This window comes from Syzygium oleosum, unplaced genomic scaffold (assembly GCF_021117445.2).
Source record: "Syzygium oleosum isolate NSW1041296 unplaced genomic scaffold, Sole_v2.1 Sole_v2.59, whole genome shotgun sequence".
Classification (NCBI taxonomy): domain Eukaryota; kingdom Viridiplantae; phylum Streptophyta; class Magnoliopsida; order Myrtales; family Myrtaceae; genus Syzygium; species Syzygium oleosum.
Genome location: NW_026607543.1, coordinates 324,053 through 348,686, shown reverse-complemented (window position 1 = coordinate 348,686; position 24,634 = coordinate 324,053). Strand labels below are relative to the sequence as shown.

At 43.1% G+C, this 24,634-nt stretch overlaps 4 protein-coding genes across 6 annotated transcripts; 2 read left to right on the top strand and 2 right to left on the bottom strand.

The window, feature by feature from the left end:
• Positions 1 to 2,293: 2,293 nt before the first annotated feature.
• On the bottom strand, positions 2,294 to 7,157 carry LOC130137038 (uncharacterized). 3 transcript variants are annotated; one of them, XR_008815718.1, is made up of 5 exons: positions 6,603 to 7,157; positions 5,518 to 5,634; positions 4,652 to 4,917; positions 3,589 to 3,652; positions 2,294 to 3,496 (listed from the first exon to the last, which is right to left on the bottom strand). XR_008815718.1 is itself a non-coding variant. In XM_056307727.1 (3 exons), the coding sequence occupies exons 1-3, from the start codon at positions 4,753 to 4,755 to the stop codon at positions 3,335 to 3,337; spliced, it is 330 nt and encodes a 109-aa protein (XP_056163702.1). In that variant the 5' UTR covers positions 4,756 to 5,128; the 3' UTR covers positions 2,294 to 3,334. The 3 variants fall into 3 exon arrangements, 1 of the variants encoding a protein (XP_056163702.1); XR_008815717.1 differs by having other exon boundaries at positions 5,539 to 5,634; positions 6,603 to 7,156; XM_056307727.1 differs by lacking the exons at positions 5,518 to 5,634; positions 6,603 to 7,157 and having other exon boundaries at positions 4,652 to 5,128.
• A 2,767-nt stretch (positions 7,158 to 9,924) lies between these two features.
• On the top strand, positions 9,925 to 12,293 carry LOC130137039 (protein IQ-domain 26-like). Its single transcript, XM_056307728.1, has 3 exons — positions 9,925 to 10,825; positions 10,899 to 11,111; positions 11,431 to 12,293. The coding sequence occupies exons 1-3, from the start codon at positions 10,421 to 10,423 to the stop codon at positions 12,148 to 12,150; spliced, it is 1,338 nt and encodes a 445-aa protein (XP_056163703.1). The 5' UTR covers positions 9,925 to 10,420; the 3' UTR covers positions 12,151 to 12,293.
• A 22-nt stretch (positions 12,294 to 12,315) lies between these two features.
• LOC115684553 (probable pectinesterase 53) lies at positions 12,316 to 16,768 on the bottom strand. The gene is made up of 5 exons (XM_030609325.2): positions 16,228 to 16,768; positions 15,673 to 15,862; positions 15,106 to 15,312; positions 13,927 to 14,162; positions 12,316 to 12,637 (listed from the first exon to the last, which is right to left on the bottom strand). Exons 1-5 carry the CDS (start codon positions 16,722 to 16,724, stop codon positions 12,490 to 12,492), a joined length of 1,278 nt encoding a protein of 425 aa, XP_030465185.2. The 5' UTR covers positions 16,725 to 16,768; the 3' UTR covers positions 12,316 to 12,489.
• Positions 16,769 to 19,453: 2,685 nt separating this feature from the next.
• On the top strand, positions 19,454 to 24,462 carry LOC115684552 (probable glutamate carboxypeptidase LAMP1). Its single transcript, XM_030609324.2, has 12 exons — positions 19,454 to 20,622; positions 20,728 to 20,795; positions 20,941 to 21,022; positions 21,182 to 21,274; positions 21,415 to 21,567; positions 21,770 to 21,841; positions 22,069 to 22,156; positions 23,115 to 23,198; positions 23,371 to 23,459; positions 23,574 to 23,690; positions 23,763 to 23,906; positions 24,065 to 24,462. The coding sequence occupies exons 1-12, from the start codon at positions 19,672 to 19,674 to the stop codon at positions 24,245 to 24,247; spliced, it is 2,124 nt and encodes a 707-aa protein (XP_030465184.2). The 5' UTR covers positions 19,454 to 19,671; the 3' UTR covers positions 24,248 to 24,462.
• Positions 24,463 to 24,634: the final 172 nt, after the last annotated feature.

Sequence of the window (24,634 nt, the reverse complement as noted above, 5' to 3'; positions counted from 1 at the left end):
CGACGGTCAGAGTGGAATTGGTTTATTCTTCTTACCGTGTACTGTTTCTATACCAACAAGTTTTGTGCCAATTTGACCTGCGTCAGGCGATCCTGTTAAGTCTCGATTAGTCTATACCAATCGACCTCTGCCCCTTGAAAAATTATCTACTACACTCTAAAGCATTCAACGATTATATTTCTTAAGTAAGTCATTTTGAAATGGATGTCTTTTCAGTTTCATTTATTTATATGTAGAACAACGTACACATTTACAAAAGTAGCTCTCCGAAAGTACTTTCCTTTGAGTTCGAGTTTGATTTTCGAATTTGAACAAGGGTAACATAGAGCTTTGACTCATCAAAAATCGTTCTTTGCATTGCAGAATTCTTGACTTGGAGATCTATTCCAACATTTGAAGAAATCATGGAAATAAAATCTGTAGTATCCAAAGGGCTTCTTTTTCATTAGAGAAGATGTAAATAAAACAAGAAGTCAATGGAATAAGGTGGCTCTTCTCGTGATCTAGCTCTTCCTTTATCGTCCAAGGGAACAAGAAGAAGATGCCCGATCCCCTAATGGATTCTTGGCATTCATCTTCTATGATTTCAAGAACGAGAAAGAAAGAAGGAGAATTCGCTAAAAAACCTAGGGTGAGCATGAGCATGTGTTTGAACTTCGTGTCTTGCATGACGTTTTGGGGGCAATAAATCAATGATTAGCTTAAAGCAAGAACTGGCGTTCATGCTAAGATCCATACTTTCACCTATTTGGAGGCAAAATCCATGTGAGGAGTTGTGACGGAGAGTTACCCAATTATAGCATACCGCTACGTTAGCGATTTCCGGCGAAAATTGAAGAAAACACTATATTGGAATTTTCCGCAAATGTTTAGGATTTAACTGACAAAATTAAAAAGTTTAGAACTGAATTGAAATCCGTACAATAAGCTTAGAACTACAATTTCCCTGGAGTCGTGATGTATCAAGCTCTAAGCTTTGTCTCCATATTTGTTTGTTATTAATTCCTTAGCCTTGAAAAAGGGAAAAAGGGAAAAGAAGTGAGAATTTGACTTGGTGTGTGTGTTTTTGTTGGAAAATCACCAATTTGGAAAACCTTTTTATCTATGAATGATCGACTGTACCGTTTACAAACATCAACGAACGGAAAACATTTTCATCACCAACGAACATGTATAGGCATCACTCTTTTAGTCGTAACACCTTTGCACCTGTCGAGACATCTTTTGTCTCCTCAGGTACGAGGTTTTTGTGCTCGGCTTCATTCTTGTACTTTGTGCGTTGAAAAGTTATACCACTTACCTTACCAAAAAAAACATATATAGGCATAAATTGTTATTAATAATGAAAACCCTCTCCTTTTACTCATGTTTCTAAACAAATTATTCATTTTCCCCCAAAATGAAATGACGACAACTAATACAACCTTCGAAGGTTTTATTCAACCTGGGGCCCAACCGATGTGCACATGAGTTTCCTTTCTGATTAGCCAAAAAGACAGAACAACAAATTAAATAGAGAGAGAGAGAATTTGACCAAACCCAGATGAAAATTAAAATCAACCCTAAACCGGTGTAGCTGCTCGTGCCTCGTCCCATTCACTTTCTCCCCCGAATATTGGAAATGAGATTCGAGAGGTGGTCCCAAACCCCACATGGATCCCAATCAACGCGAGCATCTCTTTTTTCAAGACAACGTAAAAGGGTACAATACCTCACATCACATCATGCATTGCGAAAATGACGTCCTTGTTCTTTTGCTCTTTTTCTCTCGTTGTCTTTTTCAAACAAGAAAATCTGGAAGGTGACGTCATTAATCGCTGGCATACCCCCTTCGCTCGTTTACATATCCATTCGCAATCTCTCCAGTTTCTTCACAGTACAACTCCATAAAGCCAATTACGCTAAGCTAAAGGAGAGAGAGAGATCTATGTACATGATCAATATTCTTTTCTTAACATGTAACTATGACTTGATACCGAAATATGATCTATATCTCTTCTTAATGATGGCGACATGTCGGGGTTTCTAAGACACTTCCCGAAATTCGTGAAGATATTTTAGAAGAATCATTTGATGACCGGAAATCGTTCGATAGCTGCAATAGTCACATTTCGTTTTCTATGCATGAGGTCCTGTGAATTGATAAGTCATGTTAATAAGATGGTGTGAGAACTATATGGTGTCTAATACGTTCATGTGTCCCACCAATCGAAAAGGGTCGACTTCCCATGATTAGAAAATGCCGCAAAATGTTGACTTAATTCTCGAGAGAAAGAGAGAGAGAGAGAGAAGATTTAAGATGAGACGACAAATTCTCCAACTCTGATCAAAGAATGCAACGCATGGTCATGCCCTTCCGAACTTTCATACATTAATCAACTCAACTAAGGGCCTCATGCCTGATTCAAACCGAAGCAACCGTACCTAACCCAAGAACCATATCCGTAGGTCCCCTTTGAATCCTACTTACAAGAAATAATTCCAGAAGCAATAAAAAGATGACACTTTCGAACTACAAGCAAATCTAATGGGAGACGACACCAAATTACAAACACGGAACTGGCGATTCAAGCCGCGATCCGAGACGAAAAGGAAAAACACGGGCCAAAACATTCCCGCCATTGCCCTAGATTGGGATCATTTTAGTATCGATCCGAGACGACACAAATTGTAAGTATAAAAGGAAAGGCGTTGACCGAACTTTCACAACCCAAAGCCCCATGACCCTGCCACCGGTGAAACGCTAAAAGCAAAAGTCAACACGACAAAAACAGCGCAAAGTTACAACTTGCGAAGTTGGCAAGTTGCACATGAATCGTTACCCTTCACTACTTAAAAAATTCAACACAAAAAACATGAGCACGGCGAATCCCACTTGATCCACGCGTGACACATCACGGGCCATTAATATGAATTGACTGTTCGATCTGATTTTGAGCATCTGCTCCAAGCTTAATATTATATATTACAGATGGCTTGGCAAAGTCTTTTAATCCTACTAAACACCAAAGATGACTTTGGGGCGTCCCTTAAATTATTGCGCACTCTTTACCAGTCCAGTCAGCATGCACGTGCAGAGGATTCCGGCTCTTTTCAACCGCTAATATGTTTTGACTAACTAAAGAGATAAGGAGCACAGATTGCTGGGTTGTTTTATGAACCTATTGCAATGCCATGGCCTGTAAACAGCAAGGCTTAACAGTAGATTGACCAGTCAAGCGCATGATGCTCAGAACACATAGCTCCGCACATTTTTACTGCTACGTATCAACTTCTTAAAATGAGTACTGGTGGGTAAGATGCAGTTCAGAGAAATTGCCAAAAGCAAGAACAATTATACACCTAGGTCTGCACGAGTAGGAACTACAGGTACCAGAAAATTTCCATAGGGCGAATCGAAGATCCGGTAGTTTCCAGTGCTACCATCACGTTGCGCTTGCGCGACTGCAAATCTTTTGGCTTGTTCAATCTTCATATTCATACCACTAGAACTAGCCTGCAGAAAGATAGAGAAATAATAAGCCATCAAATGAAATAAAACATAAAAGTGGTCATGTATGGGGGGACTTAGCAGGGAAATGCACATACAATCGAAATTTGAGTAGTACATTTCTCGGCTCTTTCTTCATTTGCTTGAGGCAAGGAAAGATTCCTGCAATCATGAATATCACGCTCTCATATATTATAAGCAAATAAGAAACGTAGAAAATAAAGTAAGATTGCAACAACTGACTACCAGCGGTGATTCACTAGCAACACTCCTTCTAACCGACAAGAATGATCTTACTAAAACAACAACGAGACACTGACAAGGAAGAAAGGAAAGGTCAAGACATAAGGAGATTGCAAACTTAAGACCCACGAAGAGCAACTTCCATAAGCAAGAACCAACTATCGACAACACCCCAATGCGGAGGGCTGGTATTAGATGGGCTAGGCAAGCAAATACAGTCCAAGCCCGATCATAGGCAAACTTCTTGAATAAATTGTTGGCAACTAATGACGTAATAAGAGGAATGAGGATGATATTGTTTCCTCCAATATGAACAGAACTACTCAGTACGCAAGATATGATCAAGATCAGAATATGATATTGCCTGATAAAGAATACATAGAATGAGATGTGCCATGAAGTAGGACAAAATTCATACAGAGACTTCTAAAGTTTTGCTTTCAGGACCATTCATTGTGGACATAGGTAAACCACACAGAGCATTGTGAGTGCTTAATCTTAACCAAAAAAATAAATAAATAAACCTCCAAGTAATTCCATCCCATAAGCCCACAACAATTGGTTGGGGTTAAAAATTTCATTAAGAAATCATATTTCCCGGAACAGAATAAATCTAAAGAAGAGAATGCAAACCCTCCTGGACTTTGAAATGGAAAGTAACGTAACTTCTCCAAAATGTTGAACAGGACATCAGCTTTTTCAGAACGTAAATTTGCCAGTTCTAAGGAACACGTACTGCTTTCTGAACAAGCTATACATACTGTACTACAAGCTGTAAAAATCGAATTGTTGTGATCCTCGAAATCTGTTCCAATCTCTGCTCCTATTTTCTGGCTATTTTCTAGCAGTCTAAGGCCCTATTTTTTTTTTTTTTTTTTTGGTCGAAGTCTAAGGCCCTATTTACATGTTGGGTTTTACCTCGCAAGAGCAGGTTGCTTCCGATCAGGCTGCCCTTCCTCGCCCGAGCTCGAGTCCAGGCCCCGCTTCCCCCTGCTCAAACTGTTCGTGCGCCTCGCCTGCATCTCTTCCAAAACCGCCGCCTCTTTTCCCGAGAACAAGAAGAGGGTCACAAACTCACGACACTCTCGAACCGACAGCAACCTCCACCAACCCGTTTCACGACAAAGAAACCCTGACCGAAGATGCTTCCGGGAAGCTCACGGGCACTTGACCGTGAGTGATGTCTGAGAGGAGAGAGAGAGAGAGAGAGAGAGAATCAGGGAGAGATTTTCTCGGCGATTCTGACTCGAGGGGAAAACAGAAAGAGAAGCGAGAAAGTTAAAAGAACGCCCTTGGATTCAATATCCATGGTAACAAAAAGCGAATTGTTGTAATAGTAAAACATGTAATGGTATAGTTGAAGAAAAATGGTTTCTTCTGATTCTTATTTCATATGAAACTTACAGATAAACATACAAGAAAGGCTCAGGACGGTTAGAAAATAGCAAGAAAATAGGAGCAGAGATGGGAATGTATTTCCGACTATAAAATAAATAGAAACAAAATAAATTCCTATTGCGAGATAATTCTTCGACACCCCTCTCAAGTTAGTGCGAAAATGTCTATCGTGCCCGACTTGCTGATGAGAGACTCGAAGTCAGGTCTTGTCATGACCCTCTTTTCTGTCGGGACAGGTTTAGAGGTAATGCCGAGTCGAGGACCAACGGCCCTCGATTAGGTGCGGGCTCTCTCAAACCCATATCTCGCGCAAGTTGGATTCATGTTTGATTTGCCTAATTAACTTTGCCGAGGTGCACAGAATACGAGGAACTATCGAAGCGAACCCGGGCACTTAAGGATGTTACCAGAAGTCGGCAATATACACATCAACGACTCTTGTCCGTTGTTCTCCTCGCCGATAACCGCCGCAAAACCACCATCGCATTGAGCACAGCAGCAACCTTGAAACATATAAAAAGAAGATGACGTGTCACTCGAGGGCAACAGGTAAAATTCCAGAAGATCATATTCGACGACTAATGAATCAATCAGTAGCATGCAAACAACACTGAACTGACCTCAGATTGGATAAAAAATAGACATTATCTCACATATATTTCTTTGAGACATTTCGTCAAACGCCTGATGAGCATATCGAGTGACGGTTCTATATGCAACATTATAGTGATATATCGATCCAACAACATCTCATCAACAAAGATTCAGGCCAAATCTTTGAAAAAAAGCTTCAACATCAGTCACATTTCATGCAAACATTACCATGACGTTAGTTTTTGTTTTGAATCATGGATGAACCGAGACAACAAATTTCTGGATCTCACCTTGTCGTGAAGCAAATTGGGAGACAATAAAAAATTATTCAGAGTATTCGCATCAGGAACATACAAACAGAGAACATACGCACCGCAAACATGATTCGCAATTCAACATATTGATATGAGCACTTACACGGGGAATATGTCATCGATTCTCAAGCAAAGTTCATATAATTCTTCATATCGGTCTACGCCTAATGAACGCGCTAGTGACAATTAACAAGTGCTTACAACTCAGCACATCAACCACTTCAGATAATTTCATAGAAACGAGTTTATCACTAATGACTATCAGACGCGTATCAAAACCGAGATCTTCGGAAACAAACTCTAAAGTGAAAATCTACTGCATTTACCTAACCTATACAGCTAGTGCAGTGAACCATTCAAGCAGACGAGATGATCTCGGCCAAATTCGAAGCTATATTCACACTGATGCGTTTCAGACATTTCATCAAACAGGTAATAGGCATCCCAACCAACGATCTGATATGCAGCATTGAGGTAGTGTTTCGATCTAAGTCATCACGTCAGCGATAATGTGAACATCAAATCGTCCATTCGGCTTCATTCGTGACAGTTTTTTAACTCACGCGCAGTTTGAGGTCTCTGCCTCTGTGCCACGACAAAGCTGTATATCTTGCTACGGCCGGCAAGCAAATCAAAGAACAGAAAATCTTGGGTGCGTCGGCAATGATGGCCGTCGCCGGTGAAGACGAATCGAGCGGTGATCAATTTCTCCGAAGCCTCGGATCAGAAATACAGGATATAACAGAGGATTCACTGCGCCTCTTGGGAACGACGAACGAGCGGCGACCTCAACGGCGATTATCAACGGCCCGAAATCAACGAGGGAAGTCGAGAAAACAAGCAAACTCCTCTGTCCGAGAGCGAGTCTCTGAATTTCGTTCCCGTCTCCCTCGGTCGTGCGCGGCCGCAGAAGATGACCTCCTCCCGTTTCTCCCGAGGGAGAGAGCACCTGAAGTCCACGGCGGCCGGAGGTAGCAGAGAACTCGAGCAGGCGGAGGATGACCTCCGGCGAACCTCGAATCGGCGGACTTCCGGCGACGGAGATCGCCGGAGATTTGAAGTCTGAACTGTATTCGCGGGCGTTCGTGTTCCCAATTAATGGAGCGCTCCGTGGAAAAAATGGCTCCGTTCACTCTTCAACGGGATGGGTTTGTCAGATTGGACCGCCCAAGATGGGCTTTACACGCTGGCCTCGAAAAACTCAAAACTAATATAGTTGTGACAAATTTACTCTCCGTTAGTTTCCGTTAAATTTTACAATCAAATTGCTGAGTTAAATGACACGTGACAGTTAACAACTATATTGGTTTGGGGTTTTACCCCTCTGTTTGTCACAGGTTTACCAATTTGTGATTTTTCGTAGTATTAATACAATTTAACGGAGAGTAAATCCGTCACAAGTGTACCGGTTTGGGATTTTTGGTGATCAAAAAATTATTTTGGGGTAGATTTGGGGAAAAGTGCCAAAAAAGTCCTAAACATTTTGCATTTGTGCCAATTTAGTCCTGAACCTTTTTTTTGTGTCAATTTAGTCCTAAACTTTTTTTTGGTGCTAATTCAGTCCTAAACCTTTTGTATTTGTGTCAATTCTGTCCTAAATCTTTTTGTCTTTGTGCAAATTCTGTCCTTCCGAACAATTTTGGCCGAATTTTGATGACGTGGACGCAGGCTGGCCGGCGGCTAATCACCGGCGCTGACGTGGATAAAATTTAATAAAATTTTATTATTTTTTAAAATTTTATTTTTTTATTTATTTATTCTTTTTTCTTGTTTTCCCTCCCCCCTCCTTCCTCCGGTCGCCAGCGGCGACTGGCTGGAGGAAGGAGGGAGGGAAAAAAAAAGAATAAAAGAATAAATAAAAATTCAAAAAAATATTAAAAATATTATTAAAAATTATCCACGTCAGCGTCGGTGACCGGCTAGCGTACATGTTAGCAAAATCTGACCAAAATTGACCGGAAGGACTGAATTGGCACAAAGACAAAAAGATTTAAGACTGAATTGATACCAATACAAAATGTTTAGGACTGAATTGACACCAAAAAAAGGTTTAGGACTAAATTGGCACAAAAAAAAGGTTCAAGACTAAATTGGCATAAAAAAAAAAGTTTAGGACTAAATTGGCACCAATACAAAAGTTTTAAGATTTTTTTGGCACTTTTCCCAGTAAATTTGTTATGGATGTATCAATTTGAGGTTTTTCGAAGTCAAAAAATTAATTCGAGATAAATTTATCACATATGTACTAGTTTGGAGTTTCTCGTAATATTAACCCTAATAAATATCCGCCCACTTAACCAACCAGGCAAGTCTCATCTCCACCCGAGATTTGTAGCCCCACGAAATTTTTGACGTAATGATTCCTACTTCCTATACGTAGCATCACACGTTAGACCTTGCCCCAACTCTATCTTTCCATTCAGCGAATCGAAACACAATGAATTAGGTAAACTCTCTTAGGAAGCAAGCGAAGCTGACGATCCCATGGCCGCGCGTTGTTAAGTTATAGCAAATATCGAGCAACATCCAACGGCTCCATTCCTTCTGGTTTGCACTAAATAAAAATGCCTTACCGATCGGGTCTTTCTCGGGTCGGTCTACTTGAAGAATTTGAGCCTCGAGAGGTCTTGAGCCCGATTCTGAAAAACCAAGAAACTCCCCTCGTATTCTAGAGGCAAAAAAAATCGTACAAAGTCGTGGGCACCGCACAACCCCCACCCCGGTGCAAGCGTGTATGAAATCAGGCGCTCGCCCCGACCCCAGTCGCCGCTCAAACTGAGCACCGTGTCGGTTGGCCCAATAGCTACGTCGATCTTTCGCTATAACTTTTAGATTTGTCTGTAAATTGTCCAAAACGGCGGTGGTACACTCAAGATCGAAATATTCGAGGAATCGAATGTCTCTAGTTTTTAGTCGAAGGATCAATGTTCGATCCGATTCGCCGAATTGGCTCTCCAAAATAACTAGAATACATCACCATGTCCAACCCTAGAACAGTGTGGACTAGGAAAGGAATCCTAGAAAAAAAACATCAACAGTCGGATTCGTCTGCGACCGATGCAGATGGATGAAAATCTTGTCGCCATGTTAGTATTGTTATCAGCATCCCATTGGCCACGAGAGAAACAACAAAAATGTCCTAGAAAAGTCGCTGTTCATCGACGTTGACTTTTCATTCATGGCGAGCACGGCGAATGTGATCCCGTTTCTCCAATTCGCAAAGCTAACACCACTTGGAAACAACTTCCAATTCGTTTCATGTGCCCGTTTGCCGCGGGGTTTAAGCAAGGGTGTTCCTCGGATCTGGTTTCGATCGTAGGGTCGGACCGAAAAAAGACGTGGATCCAGACCGGTTTTCGGGTCGAGGGAGAACCGTTTCCCGGTTCGGAGAACCAAAACCACTGATTCTACCTAGGAACCGGTTTAACTCGAAACCATGTCTTGAATACAAAGAAATAAACAACACTATTACTTCACCAACATATGTTTTTGTAATGAAATGGCATGACCTTTATATTTTACTATAGTAATTTGACTTTTTGCACCAAATAAAAAATAGGGCCGGTTAGGGAGGAATAGGGTAATCAAGAACAGATCCATCCAAAAACCGATCACTTTTAGATTTAAGAGCTAGACAAGAAGGCAATATACTGAATATTCGATGGAAAGAAAACTTCATTGACATGTAAAAAAAGTCAATATTCGGAATTGATAAGGAATTCATGCGATAAACTCTCTCCGGATCGAAACTTGATCCGATAAAAACATATAGGCCCATGCAAACACACAATCTTCTTCTTGATTTGCATCTCTATTGCAGATCATCTTCCTTGGAGGTGCTGTTGTTGCAGGCGCACACTGATTGCAATTTGAGTCATTTCCGATCCATAATCATTAAGCCAAATTACGTGATTTGCAACTTTTTACGAACACCCATGAACGAAGATTCCAATAGTTACCTTGTAGTAACTGGAAAAATATCTTTCTTTGGAAACCCTGCAGTGCAGTTCGACAAGTCATCCTCTCATGCATGCATACACGAGACACAACCTCTGCATGTTTCAGTCCATTTTCTTGTCACGTAATGCTGTCCTTGCGCACGAGGTCGATGACAGCTCCTCTTCGGTACGAAAGCGAAAGACAGCAGCATAGAAAACATCAAAGTTTCCCGCCCTTCGCTCCACTGTTCCTTTCGCCCTGCCTTGTCGTCTTTCAAAAAGACTTTGTATTCTTTCCACGAATGATCGCCGCTCTGTTCTTGGCAAATCTAACATCCGCTCTGCACGAAACCGGAAAAGAGAGAGAGAGAGAGAGAGAGAGAGAGCAAGCGACCCAACTGCATTAATCTCTTACGACTTTTGTTGTCTTTTGTTTTCTCGAAATGGGTAGGGCGGTGAGGTGGCTCAAGGGCTTGTTCGGGATCAAGAAGGATAAAGAGGTCAAGGACCCCGCCGCCGACGGCCGCCGCGGGCACCAAGAACGCCGCCGCGCCGGGGGCCTGTCCAACAACCCTGCCACGATCCCGCCGAACATATCTGCGGCGGAGGCCGCCTGGCTGAGGTCGTTCTTCGCGGAGGGGTGCGAGGAGGAGCGGAGCAAGCACGCGATTGCGGTGGCCGCTGCCACCGCTGCGGCTGCGGACGCCGCGGTGGCGGCGGCTCAGGCGGCGGCCGCCGTCGTGAGGCTCACGAGCCGCGGCAGGGGCACCGCGCTCGGCGGCGGCGGCGGGGGCGGCCACGAGAGGTGGGCCGCGGTGCAGATTCAGGCTAATTTCAGGGGTTACTTGGTGAGCAGGATGAAGATTCGCCCTTCTTCTCTGTTTTGTGCTGTATTTTGATTTGCTTTTGGACGCGAAACAGGCAAGAAAAGCACTGAAAGCGCTGCGAGGGCTGGTGAAGCTGCAGGCGGTGGTGAGGGGCTATCTGGTGAGGAGGCAAGCCACTGCTGCATTCCACTGCATGCAATCTCTCTTCCGAGCTCAAGCCACCGTCCGGTCCCGCCGGGGTCGCGCTCCTCTCACCGTCCCCCCCGAAGTTTGCGCAGCTGCGGAGTCCCGGCCGCGCAAATCCACGGTAACAACTTAGCCATCGGTCGAAACACACATTTGGCCTCTGGCCCTTTTCGATTCTTTAGGAGCGTCGTAATCTACCGTGCTGCGAAAGCCGACTCGCGGAATGACGCCGATAAGCGGGATTGTTCCTATCTGTTTGATAAGAGAAATTTCGCTGTTCTAAGGGCTGGGTGCTGTGCAAAGAGCAATATCAATCAGCAAACATTCCGTTGAATCTAGCAGATGAAAGCCACGTTTTGTTGCACCAGAATTCACTTGTTCCTTGGTCTTTGCTCTTGGCCATGACAAACCTGTTTCCTTCTTTTCTCAACTTTTTTCAGGGGAGATCGGATGAGGCAGGAAGCGAATACACAGCATCGCTTCATAGCATGAGGCTCTCGTCGTCCCTCGACGCTGCAACAGTAATCGCAACCTCCGAAGGAAGCCCAAAGATTGTGGAAGTTGACAATGGTGGGCGCCATTCAAGGCCCATAAGGCCCCACCCTTCCTCTGATGCGGATCTCTATGCTGAGCCCCAACCTCCTCCTCCTCCTCCCCACCCCACGTTCTCCTCTCCACTCCCGCTCCGGGCCCCGCCCCGCCTGTCGATCCCCGAGCTCCGGAACCTCCCCGACCCCGAGTGGGCCCTGAGCGGCGACGAGTGCCGGTTCTCCACCACGGCGCACAGCACGCCCCGGCTCGCGAGCTCTCGCCGGTGTGGGCCCAGCGGGCCCGCCACCCCGTCCAACAGGAGCTCATGCGGAGATGACAACTCCTCCTGGGGGCAAACAGGCGGGAGGTCCCCGAATTACATGGCGAGCACGGAGTCGTCGGCGGCGAAGCTGAGGTCGCAGAGCGCCCCGAAGCAGAGGCCGGAGCCGGGGTCCAAGAGGCGGCTCTCGCTCTACGAGGCGATGGGCTCGAGGAGCAGCTTGAGCGGGGTTAGGATGCAGAGGGCTTGCTCAAGAGCCCAGGAGGTGATCAACTTCAAGAATGCCATACTGGGAAAGCTTGAGAGGCCCAGTGAGTTTGGCAAAGAGGTGGACAAGAGGATGTGGTGAGAGATCAGTGTGGGAGGATAAGAAATGCTTCTTGTTGCTCCCTTTTTCAGTCATATGTTAATGGATAGGAGATTTTAGTGAATGATAGATTGTAAATTTGAACGATGATTTTTATTAAGAAGGCTCTACTTCATATTAGTGAACATAGACCTGGCCCGATACCCATTTTCCGAGAATGCATACGGGTATTTTAAACGAGCGGGTTGTATTCAACGTCTAGTAAAAAGTCGTCGGTAGCGTCATTTCGTATACCAATTTTAGCGAGTCGACATATACCTAAACATCACTTTGGGACAAGAATAATGGCAGATTCTACATCTCTTGATCTCAATGGTGGCCTTACATCTTGATCCATTCGGAGCCATCAATGAAGCTAAGGGAGAGAAAAGGCTTGGCTTCCTCATCGGTGAGCTCTCTTGACCATGACACTCTCCCTGCAAAGCTTGCCCCCGGTCCAATGCACTTGTACTGCCCATAGAACACAGTCCTGCATTCATCAGTCCAAAAAAGAAACCACACAACAACAATTAGGATTCATATTAAAATCACCATTAGCAGTACAATATATTTTATTTGATTACTCTTTACATGAAAATCTTCACCCATCAATAAAATGAACCCACTTGCCAAAAGATAAATCGATATATATATGTGTACTGGCCTGATCATGCTTTTAGAAAATGTGCAGAAGTTATGTACAAATAAAATGAAATGACCAATTTCTATGCAAAAAGCATAACCTATGGGCATGCTAGAAGTGACAGGCCAACTCAATAAAAGTGCCAAAAATTGCCCAACATAGAGAGATTGCCTTGGTGGGATGTTATGGATTAGGTGGGTGGCCTAGGGTTTTTAATGTTTCTTGGGTATGCCATGCTCTAGTGGAGGTGCATTACACGTAGACTGTACATAGGGAAAAAGAGAAAAGGACATGCACTTAGGTCACTATTCCTCTTCAGCCCTAGGCTCTTTCCATTTACGTAATTCCGAAGCTGCCCCCGCCCCTTGCAAAGGGAATGAGTGGCTGTGCAGGAGTCTTCGGGAGGGCGGTCCCGTCATTTCGGAACTTGTAATTGGTAATATAATATGCTATCAGCAGAGGAGCTGACCATAAGGGCAAAAAGAGTAAGATGACAAATACGTAGACCCATGAGCACGGCTTCGATGGAAAAAAGGCGGTGGCACTGTCCAAAGCACTAGGTTCATTGAGGACGGTAGTGATAGTGGTGGTGCTTCATGACCTAGGATTGAATGAGAAAAGTATTTGGAATAATTGGACCATAGACCTAAATTTTCTGAAAATTATTCTAAAAAGTTACTTTGAATTTTATGAAATTCGAGGTTCGATTTTGGCGATCACTATGTCGATACGGTGATTTCAAATTGAAGATGCCAATATGAAAGAAGGGAAGATCGGCCATCTTCAAGAAGAGGGTTGATTGCCTAGTTTCTAGTAAGGGAGGAGTACAAGGACTTTACTAATAAAGTGAAAAGTGTTCAATGAATTCAGCTAAATTGCAAAGGAAGCATCTTGGCGTTGTAGTTACTAGTTTGTTAGTAAAGAAGGCCCCATTATGTTTTAGACCTAGGAGAAGGCTAAAAAGCGCAAATAGAACCTGATCTTTGGTGGACCACCAAATAATATGCCCAATCAAGAGACTTACTATTTTCGAACCTATCCCCAAAAATTATTGTATAGACTCGAATTAGTACCAATGTGATAGAAAAAGCTAATCAATGCGGGAGATAGGAGGGCGAGCGTGTATATATACATACATTTCGCGATTAGGGTCTCCCCAGTTATACCAGCCCTTGGGGATGATGATGTCGTCCATCCAGGTGTAGGCGAAGACGACCCTCGAAAAGGGACCCCACGCCCTCCCGAGATAGAGCGCGCCCGAACCTGTGACCTTACAGTTGAGGAAAGAGAACCCCGTGTCGTCCAACATGCTGCTCCTCCCCTGAGCCGTCAACGCGCCCATGTTCTGCGCTATCGCGTGCACGTGACAACTCTGCATCCCACATATCCATTACCGGCGCGCCTTTTAATTCATAGTATCGTGCATGCATATGAGTTTAGAGAAATGTCAAAACATGTCATTTGTGAAAATGCCGTGACATAAGTATCCTCTAGGACATTCCTTACATTGGAGTGCACCAAGCAATCTGGTCCAACAGTCTCTCGTGTCAGAAAAATAATAACTTTTTGTCAAATCACCAGCATACCAAAACCAAACTGTCATTTCATAAACAAGTCTTAGATGAAGATTTAAGGGTGCAGCCTCCTATACTGAAATTTTAATTAGCTAGATATCCCATGTCATCATTCATGATGTAAGCACTTTCATTAAATACTTTAGGTTTTAGAAGAGCTTTTCCGGTGGGACAGCAATAGCATAGAGCTCAGTCTAATGCCCACTCTATCAGCATCCTTGAAAAGTTAAGCTGGCTTCATGGGCCTGCAAAACGGTGGTGCTGATTGTGGCTTGGGAGGAATTGGACCACTATCACATTTTCACCTCTCCCACAAAAATGAACTTCTAAATTCTGACTATTTGTGGCCATTAAGTTATGTCAAAAGCAAAGAGAAATCAAAGATAAAGAAATGAAAAGGCTAAAGAAAACGGGAAAATCCCCTGTTCTTGTCAAATCACCTCAGCATGCGACATGAACCGAAAGAAATTTATCATGTTTGTTTGCTCTATGTTTGAAGTGATAGGTAGAGCCAATCACATTGCGCAACAGAAAAAAAAAATAGTGACGATATCGCTGTTTAATTTTGAAATTTGATTAGTTTAATTTATTAGAAACGAGCTTAGGTAATTATTTTATTTATCAAGCAAGAATGCAAGGAAGACAGGACTAGAATTCACAATCCAGTCGAGATGTTGAATTGTTCTTTTCATAAATTGAGTGGAGGAAATAAAGAAGAGAGACAAGAGAGAGAGTTGTAACCTCAAAGAGTGAGAGGGCATTGCCAAAGATGAAATCCACAGAGCCTTCAATGTAACAATCCTTGTAATAATGCCTGCCCAGATGGTCATAGAGTGTGTCCTGAGCTCCCAAGAAACTGCAGCCCCAGAATGCCGCCGTGTCCGCCGATATCCGGAACGCCACCGCTTGCTTCCCTATTGCTCCTGGTTTCGGCACCGGTGTGGTGTTCTGCATCGCAACCCCCAAATGGACAAATTAACTTTAATACATTTCATTGTTAGATAATGACGTCATAAATCATGAAGACGTGAATTTGCACCCCTTTGAAATAAAAAAAAACTAAAAAAATATCAATTAGGATTATACTTTTGTATCTTTTGTGCTCGTGGGCATGTTAAGTTAGGTAGTGAATTGTCGTGTTTCAAATTGCTACTCCTAATTATAACCAAAAAAAAAAAAAAGTGCGTGTTTCACACAAATTGCTAATCGAAATGTATACATTTTAGAGAATTGCGTGATCTCAGAGCCACCTGAAAAGTCATTATTTGTGAAGAGAAATTGGTGATGGAATCGGAAGGAGAAGGTGACCTTGAAGGTGATGTTCTTGGCTATGAAGTATGGTGAATTGACGGCAAAAGTAGCAGAACCATAAGTCCCCATGGGCTGGCCTCTTGGCCCTGGTGTTTGTGCTGTATCTCCCCATTGGACTATTGTCTTATCTGCCCCCGCACCTTCAATTGTGATGAAGGACTTCAATAGAGGAATATTAACTTTTTCCCTGCAAAGAAGTTCAGAGAGGAAATTCAAATCAGACACCATTTGTACAAATCTGATGGCTAAGTTGGTCACTAAGTAAATTGGACAGAACAAACAGAACCAAAGCTAGAAAGGAGGACAAAGCCAATGAAAGATACAAAACAAGTGAGTGCAGACAAGAGGAACTCTACAATCAATGGTCACGGAGAGAGAGAGAGAGAGAGAACAGGACCAACTTTTTTTTGGCCAAGCCCCAAAAAGCAAAAGAACATAGTCAACAAGACAAAATGTGTTGCGAACAGAGCTTGGAAGTACATAAACGTGTATGCAGAGCAAGAACAAGAGCGGGAGAAAAAAAGAAAGAAGAAGAGGAAAATGTTTACTCACGTGTAAACTCCTGCATGAACCTTGATCACGACCCTCACAAGGTTGATGAAGGGGAGTGAGTCGATCGCGTCCTGGATTGTCGTGAAGTCGCCGGCGGCGGGGTTCTTGTGGACGGTGAGGGTGTAGGAAGGGGAGAGCTTGTTCTTGGCGGCCTTGAACACCGAGTGCCTGAGGCCGCCCACGAATTTGACCCACTTCATGAATTGCTGCTCGGAGAACTGGGCCCGCGTCACGTTCTGCGGTGGCTGCTTCCCGGCCGAGCTCTTGGGCCTCAGCCCCTTGGTGTGGCATAGCGAGGTTCTCGAGCTGAGGAGGAGGAGGAGGAGGAAGAGAACAAGAACGCGGAATATGGGGGAATGCTTGTTTTCTGGCATTGGTGATGACAGAATGAGAATGATGGAGAGGATGAGAAGTGGAGGGAATGTTTTAACGTGGGAGTTCGAAGTGGTGGAGAGGAATGGCCTTAGTGATTGAGTTTTATATACGTTGATTGTCATTTTTTTTTCTTTCTCACATAGCGCTCTGGGTTTAGGTGGAAAGTGATGCTGAATTGGAGAATCATTTGACAGATAAAGGGTCATAAGGTCACGGGTGCTTCTAGTACTGCTGACATCCATGTAGAGAGAGAGAGAGAGAGAGAGAGAGAGAGAGAGAGAGAGAGAGAGGGTCACAGGAGAGCAATGCTAGCCACAAGACGGGGAGGCGTCAAACGGGTGCACTTTTTGGCTTACAAATGACTAAATTAATGAAGAAAAGGAGTGGAGGTTCGGACAAACAGAGGAACTTTTGCCAATGGGCTGTTGTTTCTGTTAGTGCCCGTGAGTGTCTCTCCTTGGGTTTGGATTGGATGGTTAGGTATGATCTTGAGTGGGAATGTATCCAAACCATCCACAAGTTGATACTTTATCATGGATTAGATTTAGTATGTGTTTAACATTAAGCTAATGTAGCTACCTGTCAATTGACATCGTTATGGATTTCAATAATAGCTCTATGCGGCTCAGTGTTTGTGCAGTCCTTGAATCGCATCGACCTAAAACTCTTTATTGTTGCCGATTGAACGGGAGTTGACATATGCATTGGAGAAGTATTCGCCTGGTATGGTTCGGTCCACAAGTTCTTTCTAATTCTCCTACATTTTTTCTTCTATAATCCAAGAGACCCAAGCGTAGAAACCCAGTTATCTGAAACTCATGGAACACCTTGTAAGTTTCATAACACAATTAAATTTAGATCTTGTGCAAGTGATCCTAACTCATAGTGGCTTACACGCAATCGATAAGATTTAAGCAGGTGTCTTTCGATTCCCATATTGGAAATTTTCCTTATGCCCAGACCAATCGCTCCCAACCTATTCCAAGCTTTGTTTTTCCCTACATTTTTTTCCTAACTTTCTACTTAAAAACGGATGGGATCAATATAAGCTTGACCTAGTGCCCGACCACTTGAGCTGGTGTTATCCGGGTCAATTGCCGCTCGATCCTTCTCACCGGACCAGTCTAAAAGAAGGCGATCTCCGCGAACATTCCTAGATGATTAGTGTGAATGAACATTAGATTTAACTAATTAACCTAATCATTGGGCCCATTGGCAAAGGAGAGAAACTAGTCATTTGGGCTTGTAGCTCAGAAAAGTTTATTGAGGAATCGAAAACATCCAAACCCACTTGGTGCCAACACCTATCATTGCATTCTAATATTCTATCGATGGAAAAATGAAGATGTTGCCTACTTTGGGTCGTCACCCTTTCGGTCGAAGATCAAACTGTAGATATGCATATGATAAGATCATATGATTTGATTTTGTCTTAATTAATTGCACGACATGCGAGTAAAGCACTTTAATAGTTTTTATAACACTTCCAGATTGTATAAGCACTCAAAATGTATTTTAAAGGTGTGTTTGTTTCAGTAAAAACTTTATCATTTTCCAAGAAAACGTTTTTCCCTTTTTAGGTTAGGCAATTCATTTTCCTTACTTTAGGTATACATTTTTTTTTACCGTAAATGGTTTTCCATTAACCAATCATTTTTAGCAAGTTAAACAAGTGAAAGTCCGAATAACTAATTTACTAAAAACTCTTTCAGTCAAACAAACAAACGCACCCTAAAACGTAAACCTTTGCCGTGGCAGGGAAAAAGACGAATTTTAACCAAGATTTTGAACTGTAACATCACAAGAGAGCACAGGGATGCACGTGGAAACTCACGGGCCAAAGTGGATCTGGAGCCTGATGAGGAACATCTTGTCACTGAAAATCAAAACTCTTGTTTTAGAACCTTTCGTGAAAATTCATGAAAGCAATGCGGAAAAGGTGAATGATTTGGAGATTGTTCTCTGGCCCGTGAACAGGTCAATCCAAATCTCTAATCGGACTTGATACTTGATGTCACAGCACGAGAAGGCTGATTTGGGAAATCTTCGCGTCCAGCGCCAGAGTCTGGTTCTGGGAAAATGGAGGAAAGGCTCATTTTGATAATAAGAAATTCCGGCGACATCGACGCGATAGGCAATGGAAAGATAGAATCTAATTAACTATTAGAATGCATGGATCAGCAAACCAGCAAATTGCGCTAAAAGTATCAATCAGCCAGCAGGCAAGAAACTGCAAAATCATCATCTCAACGCCAATGGAAAATCACGGGCCAGAAAAAAGAACCTAGCAAATTAACCCCTTAACCACGAAATCCCAAGTACATCGACAGGCAAAACCTGAATCTCTTCTTAGACTTACCCATCAAGACAACAATTTCCTCGGAATTTCAAAAGGGTGTGTAGGTTCACGCTAAAGACAGCGAAAACCCGTGCACTGGGACTCTTGATGGAAAATGATTGACAGCAAATGTAAGGAAAAATTGGATTTTCTTATCTCTGTTTGTCTCCTTCCTAAGTATCTCTGCTTTTGATGACACTGAATGGCGTGCCCCCGGCCCGCGAGCAGATAGGCCCTCAATTATTAAAAGAATCATGGGTTGGAATTTGTCTCCATCGTCGGAGTCATCGGATAAGACTTGAAGCGTTTTAGCAGAAGGGTAATGATCAATGACCTCTTATTTCGCCTCTCCAAGCAGACAAAGACCACCATCTCCAAGGTTGAAAATATCTCTCTCTCTCTCTCTCTCTCTCTCTCTCTCTATGACTTGAAGCGTTTTAGCAGAAGGGTGATGATCAATGACCTCTCATTTCGCCTCTCCAATGGCTGTTGAGTAGACAAAGACCACCACCTCCAAGGTTGAAAATATCTCCCTCCCTCTCTCTCTCCCTCTCTCTCTCTCTCTGAAATGGCTTTTCAGCGCTTTTCTTGATGGTTTAACCTCACTATCCAAACACCTCTCTCTCTGCAATAGAAATTTCGGAGCTGCTCTTTGTACCAGTCCATCAAGCAGTACCACCATCAAGTAGTTACCCCACCTCTTTTTACAGACCCAAAGCTAGAACCTCCCCATGTACAAACTAGCCACAGCAACCTTTCTTGGTGTAACCACCACCCTCACCCTCTTCTTCTCCTTCCCTCCCCCTCCGAAATCGTTCTATCACTCCCTCTTCCTATCGACCTCCATCTCCGACAATGCCTCCGTGGCCCACCACCTCTACACCCTCACCCGCCGGCCCCACGTGGCGGGGACGCCCGCCAACGCGGAAGCCGCAGCCTACGTCCTATCCACCCTCGCGTCCTACAACGTCCGAGCCCACATCGCCGCCTACGACGTCCTCCTCACTTACCCGATATCGCGCTCCCTGACGCTCACGCGTCCACCGCCCGAGCCGGCGGTAAAGTTCATCCTCCGCCAAGAGATCTATGATGGTGATCCCTATGCCGATGTGGCCAACGAAGTATTCCCTACCTTTCATGGCTATGCCAAGTCCGGCACCGCCACGGGACCCGTGGTTTACGTCAATTATGGGCGGGTAGAGGACTACGAGACATTAAAAGAAATGGGAGTGAATGTCACGGGTACAGTAGTATTGGCGAAATATGGGCAGATATACAGAGGAGATATCGTGCGTAAGGCATATGAGGCAGGGGCAATAGGGGTGATCATATACACCGATAGGAAGGATTACGGCGGCGGAGGGGGCGATGTAAAGTGGTTCCCAGATGACAGGTGGATGCCGCCGAGCGGGGTCCAAGTAGGGTCGGTGTACACGGGGGCCGGGGACCCCGCGACGCCGGGATGGCCAAGCACAAAAGGAAGTGAGAGGCTATCCAATGAAGAAATAGAGAAGGAAGGGGATGTTCCTCTGATACCTTCACTGCCAGTGTCAGGAGCTGATGGCGAGACTATAATGAGGTCGCTCGGTGGACAGCTGGCAAAAGATGATTGGCAAGGGAGCAAAGATGCTCCTCCATATAGGGTTGGACCCGGGCCTGGGATTCTGAATCTCACTTATTCTGTAAGAACGACATGCGTCACTAGTTCCTATCCACCAAAGTATCCACTTGAAACTTGACTATATAATGGCTAAAATTTACTGAAAGAGGCGTTTCATTGTTGTCAGGGAAATCAAACCATAGCAACAATAGAGAATGTTATTGGAGTTATTGAAGGAGTAGAAGAACCTGATAGGTAAGTATTTTACTTTCTGGAGCAAGAGTGCGGATGCACTTATGAAAGTTTTCGTGATACCATATAAGCTTGCATCATGAGAACAGTGACGTTTGAGTAGCTTGCCTCGTAATGGACTAATCAATCAGATTCTACTTTTTTCCAGGTATGTACTGCTAGGCAATCACCGGGATGCATGGACATTTGGAGCAGTTGATCCTAATAGTGGTACTGCAGCACTGTTGGAGGTAATAATGTCTGCATTGTGCAATAAACTATAGTGCAAAGTAAGAATGTGAGAGTGAAATGAATCTGTGTCACCACAAGTAATGTAGAACGGTAAAACTCAAGCAAGTAAATCCATCACGCCTCCATGCTGGTTTGACTTGATTACTTACAAGATGCAGATCGCACAAAGGCTAGGAAAGCTACTAAAAAAGGGGTGGAGACCTAGAAGAACGATTGTCTTCTGCAATTGGGATGCTGAGGAATATGGCTTGGTCTCTCTCTCTCTCTCTCTCTCTCTCTCTCTCTCTCTCTCTCTCTCTCTCTCTCTCTCTCTCTCTCTCTCTCTGCGCACCCGCGCTCGTGTTTTGAGTGCCATGCTTAAATAGAACTAAAAGAAAATCTACCAACTCAGGTAGGGTCAACTGAATGGGTAGAAGAAAACAGAGCACTGTTAGCTTCAAAGGCTGTTGCTTACCTGAACGTTGATTGCGCAGTATCAAGTGCAGGATTCCATGCCGCTTCAACTCCACAACTTGATCAACTGCTCAGACAAGCTGCTCAGCAGGTACGTTGTAACTAGCAATCGCGGCTTGAAATTAAATGGAACATATAGGCAATGGAGACACAAATTCTTATGGCTTAAGAAGTATTTGCAGAAGCAGCCTCTGCTTATATGTTTTAACTTGAGTTGTCTGGATTTCAATCTTTGTGATGCTGCATTCAACATCTGTAACTAACTCAATCACTCGGTTAATTCTTTTTTAAAGGTTCAAGATCCAGATAACTCATCCCAAACCATTTATGAATCTTGGGCTGGTCAAAGCAAATCTGCCCCCGTGGTAAGCATAAAATTGTTCCATAGCAAGCCCTCATTCCAAAGACAAAAGCAGATAAACTACAATCTGATAATTCAAGAATAGAGATACAAGTACCTTGCCTCCAGCTACAAGCAATCATCTTTATTTTACATTGGCTTCTGTCAAATGAATATTACTTCCATAAAGCAAAATCTAAAGCAAAACCTGTCTCATTTATCCTCACTAATTCTTAGAACTTGATTATGGAGGTTGATCGGTTAGGAGGTGGTGGATCAGACTATGCAGCTTTTGTTCAGCATGTTGGTGTCCCGGCAGCAGACTTATTTTTTGGAGGAGGTAACATTGACAAAATTTTTGCTATGATGACTCAACACTTGACATGGAAATGCTAGTTCATAAGGTCACACAAACAAGACCATAATAGCGTTCATTTATGCATGCCAGTATCTATGATTTTCTTGGAGTTTAAAAAGGCCGCAACATGTAAGCAGCTATTTTGACTAGAGAGGCTGTTGAAATTCACAACTGCAACGATTTTACTAATATTTATGCCCTAACTAAGATGGATCTAGAAGAACCCAAAGCTTCAAATCACTACTTTGGAAAGAGAACGATGAGTAAAATTCTGTTCAAAATAAATGTAAGTACATACTTAACATACTATCATTCTGTACACAAGACAGCTGATGTGTCTAGACCGATAGGATACATAGTCTTATCTGATGTGGAGGTTTTAGCAACATCACCGGCATCACTAACTATAAAAGGATACATCCGGAAGGAACTAGCAAAAGTGATTGTTTCACCGTGCAAGGAGTATCTTTGAAGCCTTAGCATGTCATTCTCGATGATGAAAGCAAATAACAAGAAAACTCGAGAAATTTGCACTGCCTCATACATTCTTCAGGAAGTCATTTGTCAACATGTCCCTATTTTTCCAAAATCGAGCAAGCAAAGAATCCAGGACCACCAAGGAAAGGGGTTAGGAGATAAAGGAAACAAAACTCCATCTGTCACCAGCCAATTTTGACTTTCTACTTTCTAGTTTTCACCTTTAATCATTTGGTTCCATCATTTTGTACTTAAGTATGACTACTGTACGCATGATATAATCCATATTTGTAAAATGAGAGTTCTTCTAATGCTACCTTCCAGTTACCTAAGGTTTAAGATCCTTAGGAACTACAACCTTCTGGTTGCTTATAACTTCAAGTTCTAGACATTGCTTTCAAAAGCATCTACAGGATAATTCACCAATAGCATGTTAATGATGTAATCTTCTTCTGTATTGCAGGATACCCAGTGTACCACTCTATGTACGATGATTTTGTTTGGATGGAAAAGTTTGGGGACCCAATGTTCCACAGACATCTTGCAGGTACCACATAGACCTTCACATAATCAGGAGATAAAAATACATGTGCATGAAGAAGAGACATCAGTTGGTTCAGTAATGCCTCGTTAGCTTATAATCTGTCCCATACTATAACTTAAGGATTGCACCTCCAGTACCAGTACGTCAACTGGAATTTGTCTTTTTCTGTAAACAGTGGCAAGCATTTGGGGTCTCATAGCTCTCCGTCTTGCGGATGAGGAATTTCTACCTTTCGATTACCTCTCATATGCATCTGAACTCCAGGTATATATCAATACTGAGTTGGATGTAGTAATTTTGACTTCAGAGAAATTCAGCAGTATGCAGCAATTTGTTGGAAATATATATAGATGAAAGTAAAAACTCCAAAAATTACAGAAAGCCGCAAAGGATTTAGAAGATGAGCTCATAGACAAGGAGCTGAACCTCACCCCCTTGTTTAAGGCCATTGAGGATTTCAGAGGAGCAGCCACCAAAATAAATATCGATGTAAAGGTAGGACTTAGAGAAAGCAATAGTCAAATTTTCATTCTCATAGTGATCACTGACAGAAGAAAATAATCCCAGGCAATAAAAGAAAGCAAAAGCTGGTCATCAATATGGAAAGAGTACCATATGAGAGAAAGGGAGCTGAATGACAGGTTAATGATGGCAGAAAGAGCATTCGCGGACCCTAATGGACTTTTCGGAAGGTCGTGGTATAAGCATTTGGTATGCTCATTCTTCCTCTTGTAATTCTAGCTGTTTTAAGAGATTCGGTTATTTCCTAAAGGCAATTTTCACAGAAACAAGACAGTGGAATTACACCTTGGTGACCACTATATCCACATATTCACTAATAAAGTGACTTGTGAATTTGCATATTGCAGATTTATGGCCCTTCAAAGCATAATGATTATGGAAGCAAATCCTTCCCCGGAATAGATGATGCTATTGAGGAAGCAAAGAAAGTAAGCACATCAGACTCATGGCATTCTGTACAACATGAGATATGGAGAGTCTCGAGGGCTGTCAAGCATGCCTCACAAGTGCTCAGTGGCAAACTCACATGATAAAGCAAAATCTTTTCATGTACTCCATAAACTTTTCATAAAGTAGGATAGGCAGTTTTAGTGAAGTCCAAACTATGATGGTGGCCTTTATCCAATGTCCACCAGTACAACTCCTAATCAAAAGAAACCGTTGATTTTGTGATGACTTACTCTACGCTGAGTAACACACTAATTTTGTTACCTGTATGCGTTATGCAGAGCAAAGAGCTTCTAAATCGTTGTTCCAGTATCATAAATCGTTGTTCCAGTATCATTTATTAAATCCATAATGTATGCCACGCAGACCCCTGATATATGCTGCAAATTATTTTTTTCCTCTTTTTTCTGAACTCACGCTATATGGAAAATTACAAAGTACCTTACATCAGCCATTCACATAGCAAGCAG

Bases quoted from the DNA above. Each gene is read 5' to 3' on its own strand.
- LOC130137038 (XM_056307727.1), bottom strand. From the start codon at position 4,755: ATGCAGGCGAGGCGCACGAACAGTTTGAGCAGGGGGAAGCGGGGCCTG. The intron at 3,653-4,651 runs GTAAAACCCAAC...TCATGATTGCAG, and splicing joins AAGCAACCTGCTCTTGCGAG to GAATCTTTCCTTGCCTCAAG. The intron at 3,497-3,588 runs GTATGTGCATTT...ATCTTTCTGCAG, and splicing joins GTACTACTCAAATTTCGATT to GCTAGTTCTAGTGGTATGAA.
- LOC130137039 (XM_056307728.1), top strand. From the start codon at position 10,421: ATGGGTAGGGCGGTGAGGTGGCTCAAGGGCTTGTTCGGGATCAAGAAG. The intron at 10,826-10,898 runs GTGAGCAGGATG...GACGCGAAACAG, and splicing joins CTAATTTCAGGGGTTACTTG to GCAAGAAAAGCACTGAAAGC. The intron at 11,112-11,430 runs GTAACAACTTAG...AACTTTTTTCAG, and splicing joins CCCGGCCGCGCAAATCCACG to GGGAGATCGGATGAGGCAGG.
- LOC115684553 (XM_030609325.2), bottom strand. From the start codon at position 16,724: ATGACAATCAACGTATATAAAACTCAATCACTAAGGCCATTCCTCTCC. The intron at 14,163-15,105 runs GTTACAACTCTC...TGTGGGATGCAG, and splicing joins ATGCCCTCTCACTCTTTGAG to AGTTGTCACGTGCACGCGAT. The intron at 12,638-13,926 runs GTATGTATATAT...TGATGAATGCAG, and splicing joins GGAGACCCTAATCGCGAAAT to GACTGTGTTCTATGGGCAGT.
- LOC115684552 (XM_030609324.2), top strand. From the start codon at position 19,672: ATGTACAAACTAGCCACAGCAACCTTTCTTGGTGTAACCACCACCCTC. The intron at 23,460-23,573 runs GTATATATCAAT...CAAAAATTACAG, and splicing joins CATATGCATCTGAACTCCAG to AAAGCCGCAAAGGATTTAGA. The intron at 23,907-24,064 runs GTATGCTCATTC...TGCATATTGCAG, and splicing joins GGTCGTGGTATAAGCATTTG to ATTTATGGCCCTTCAAAGCA.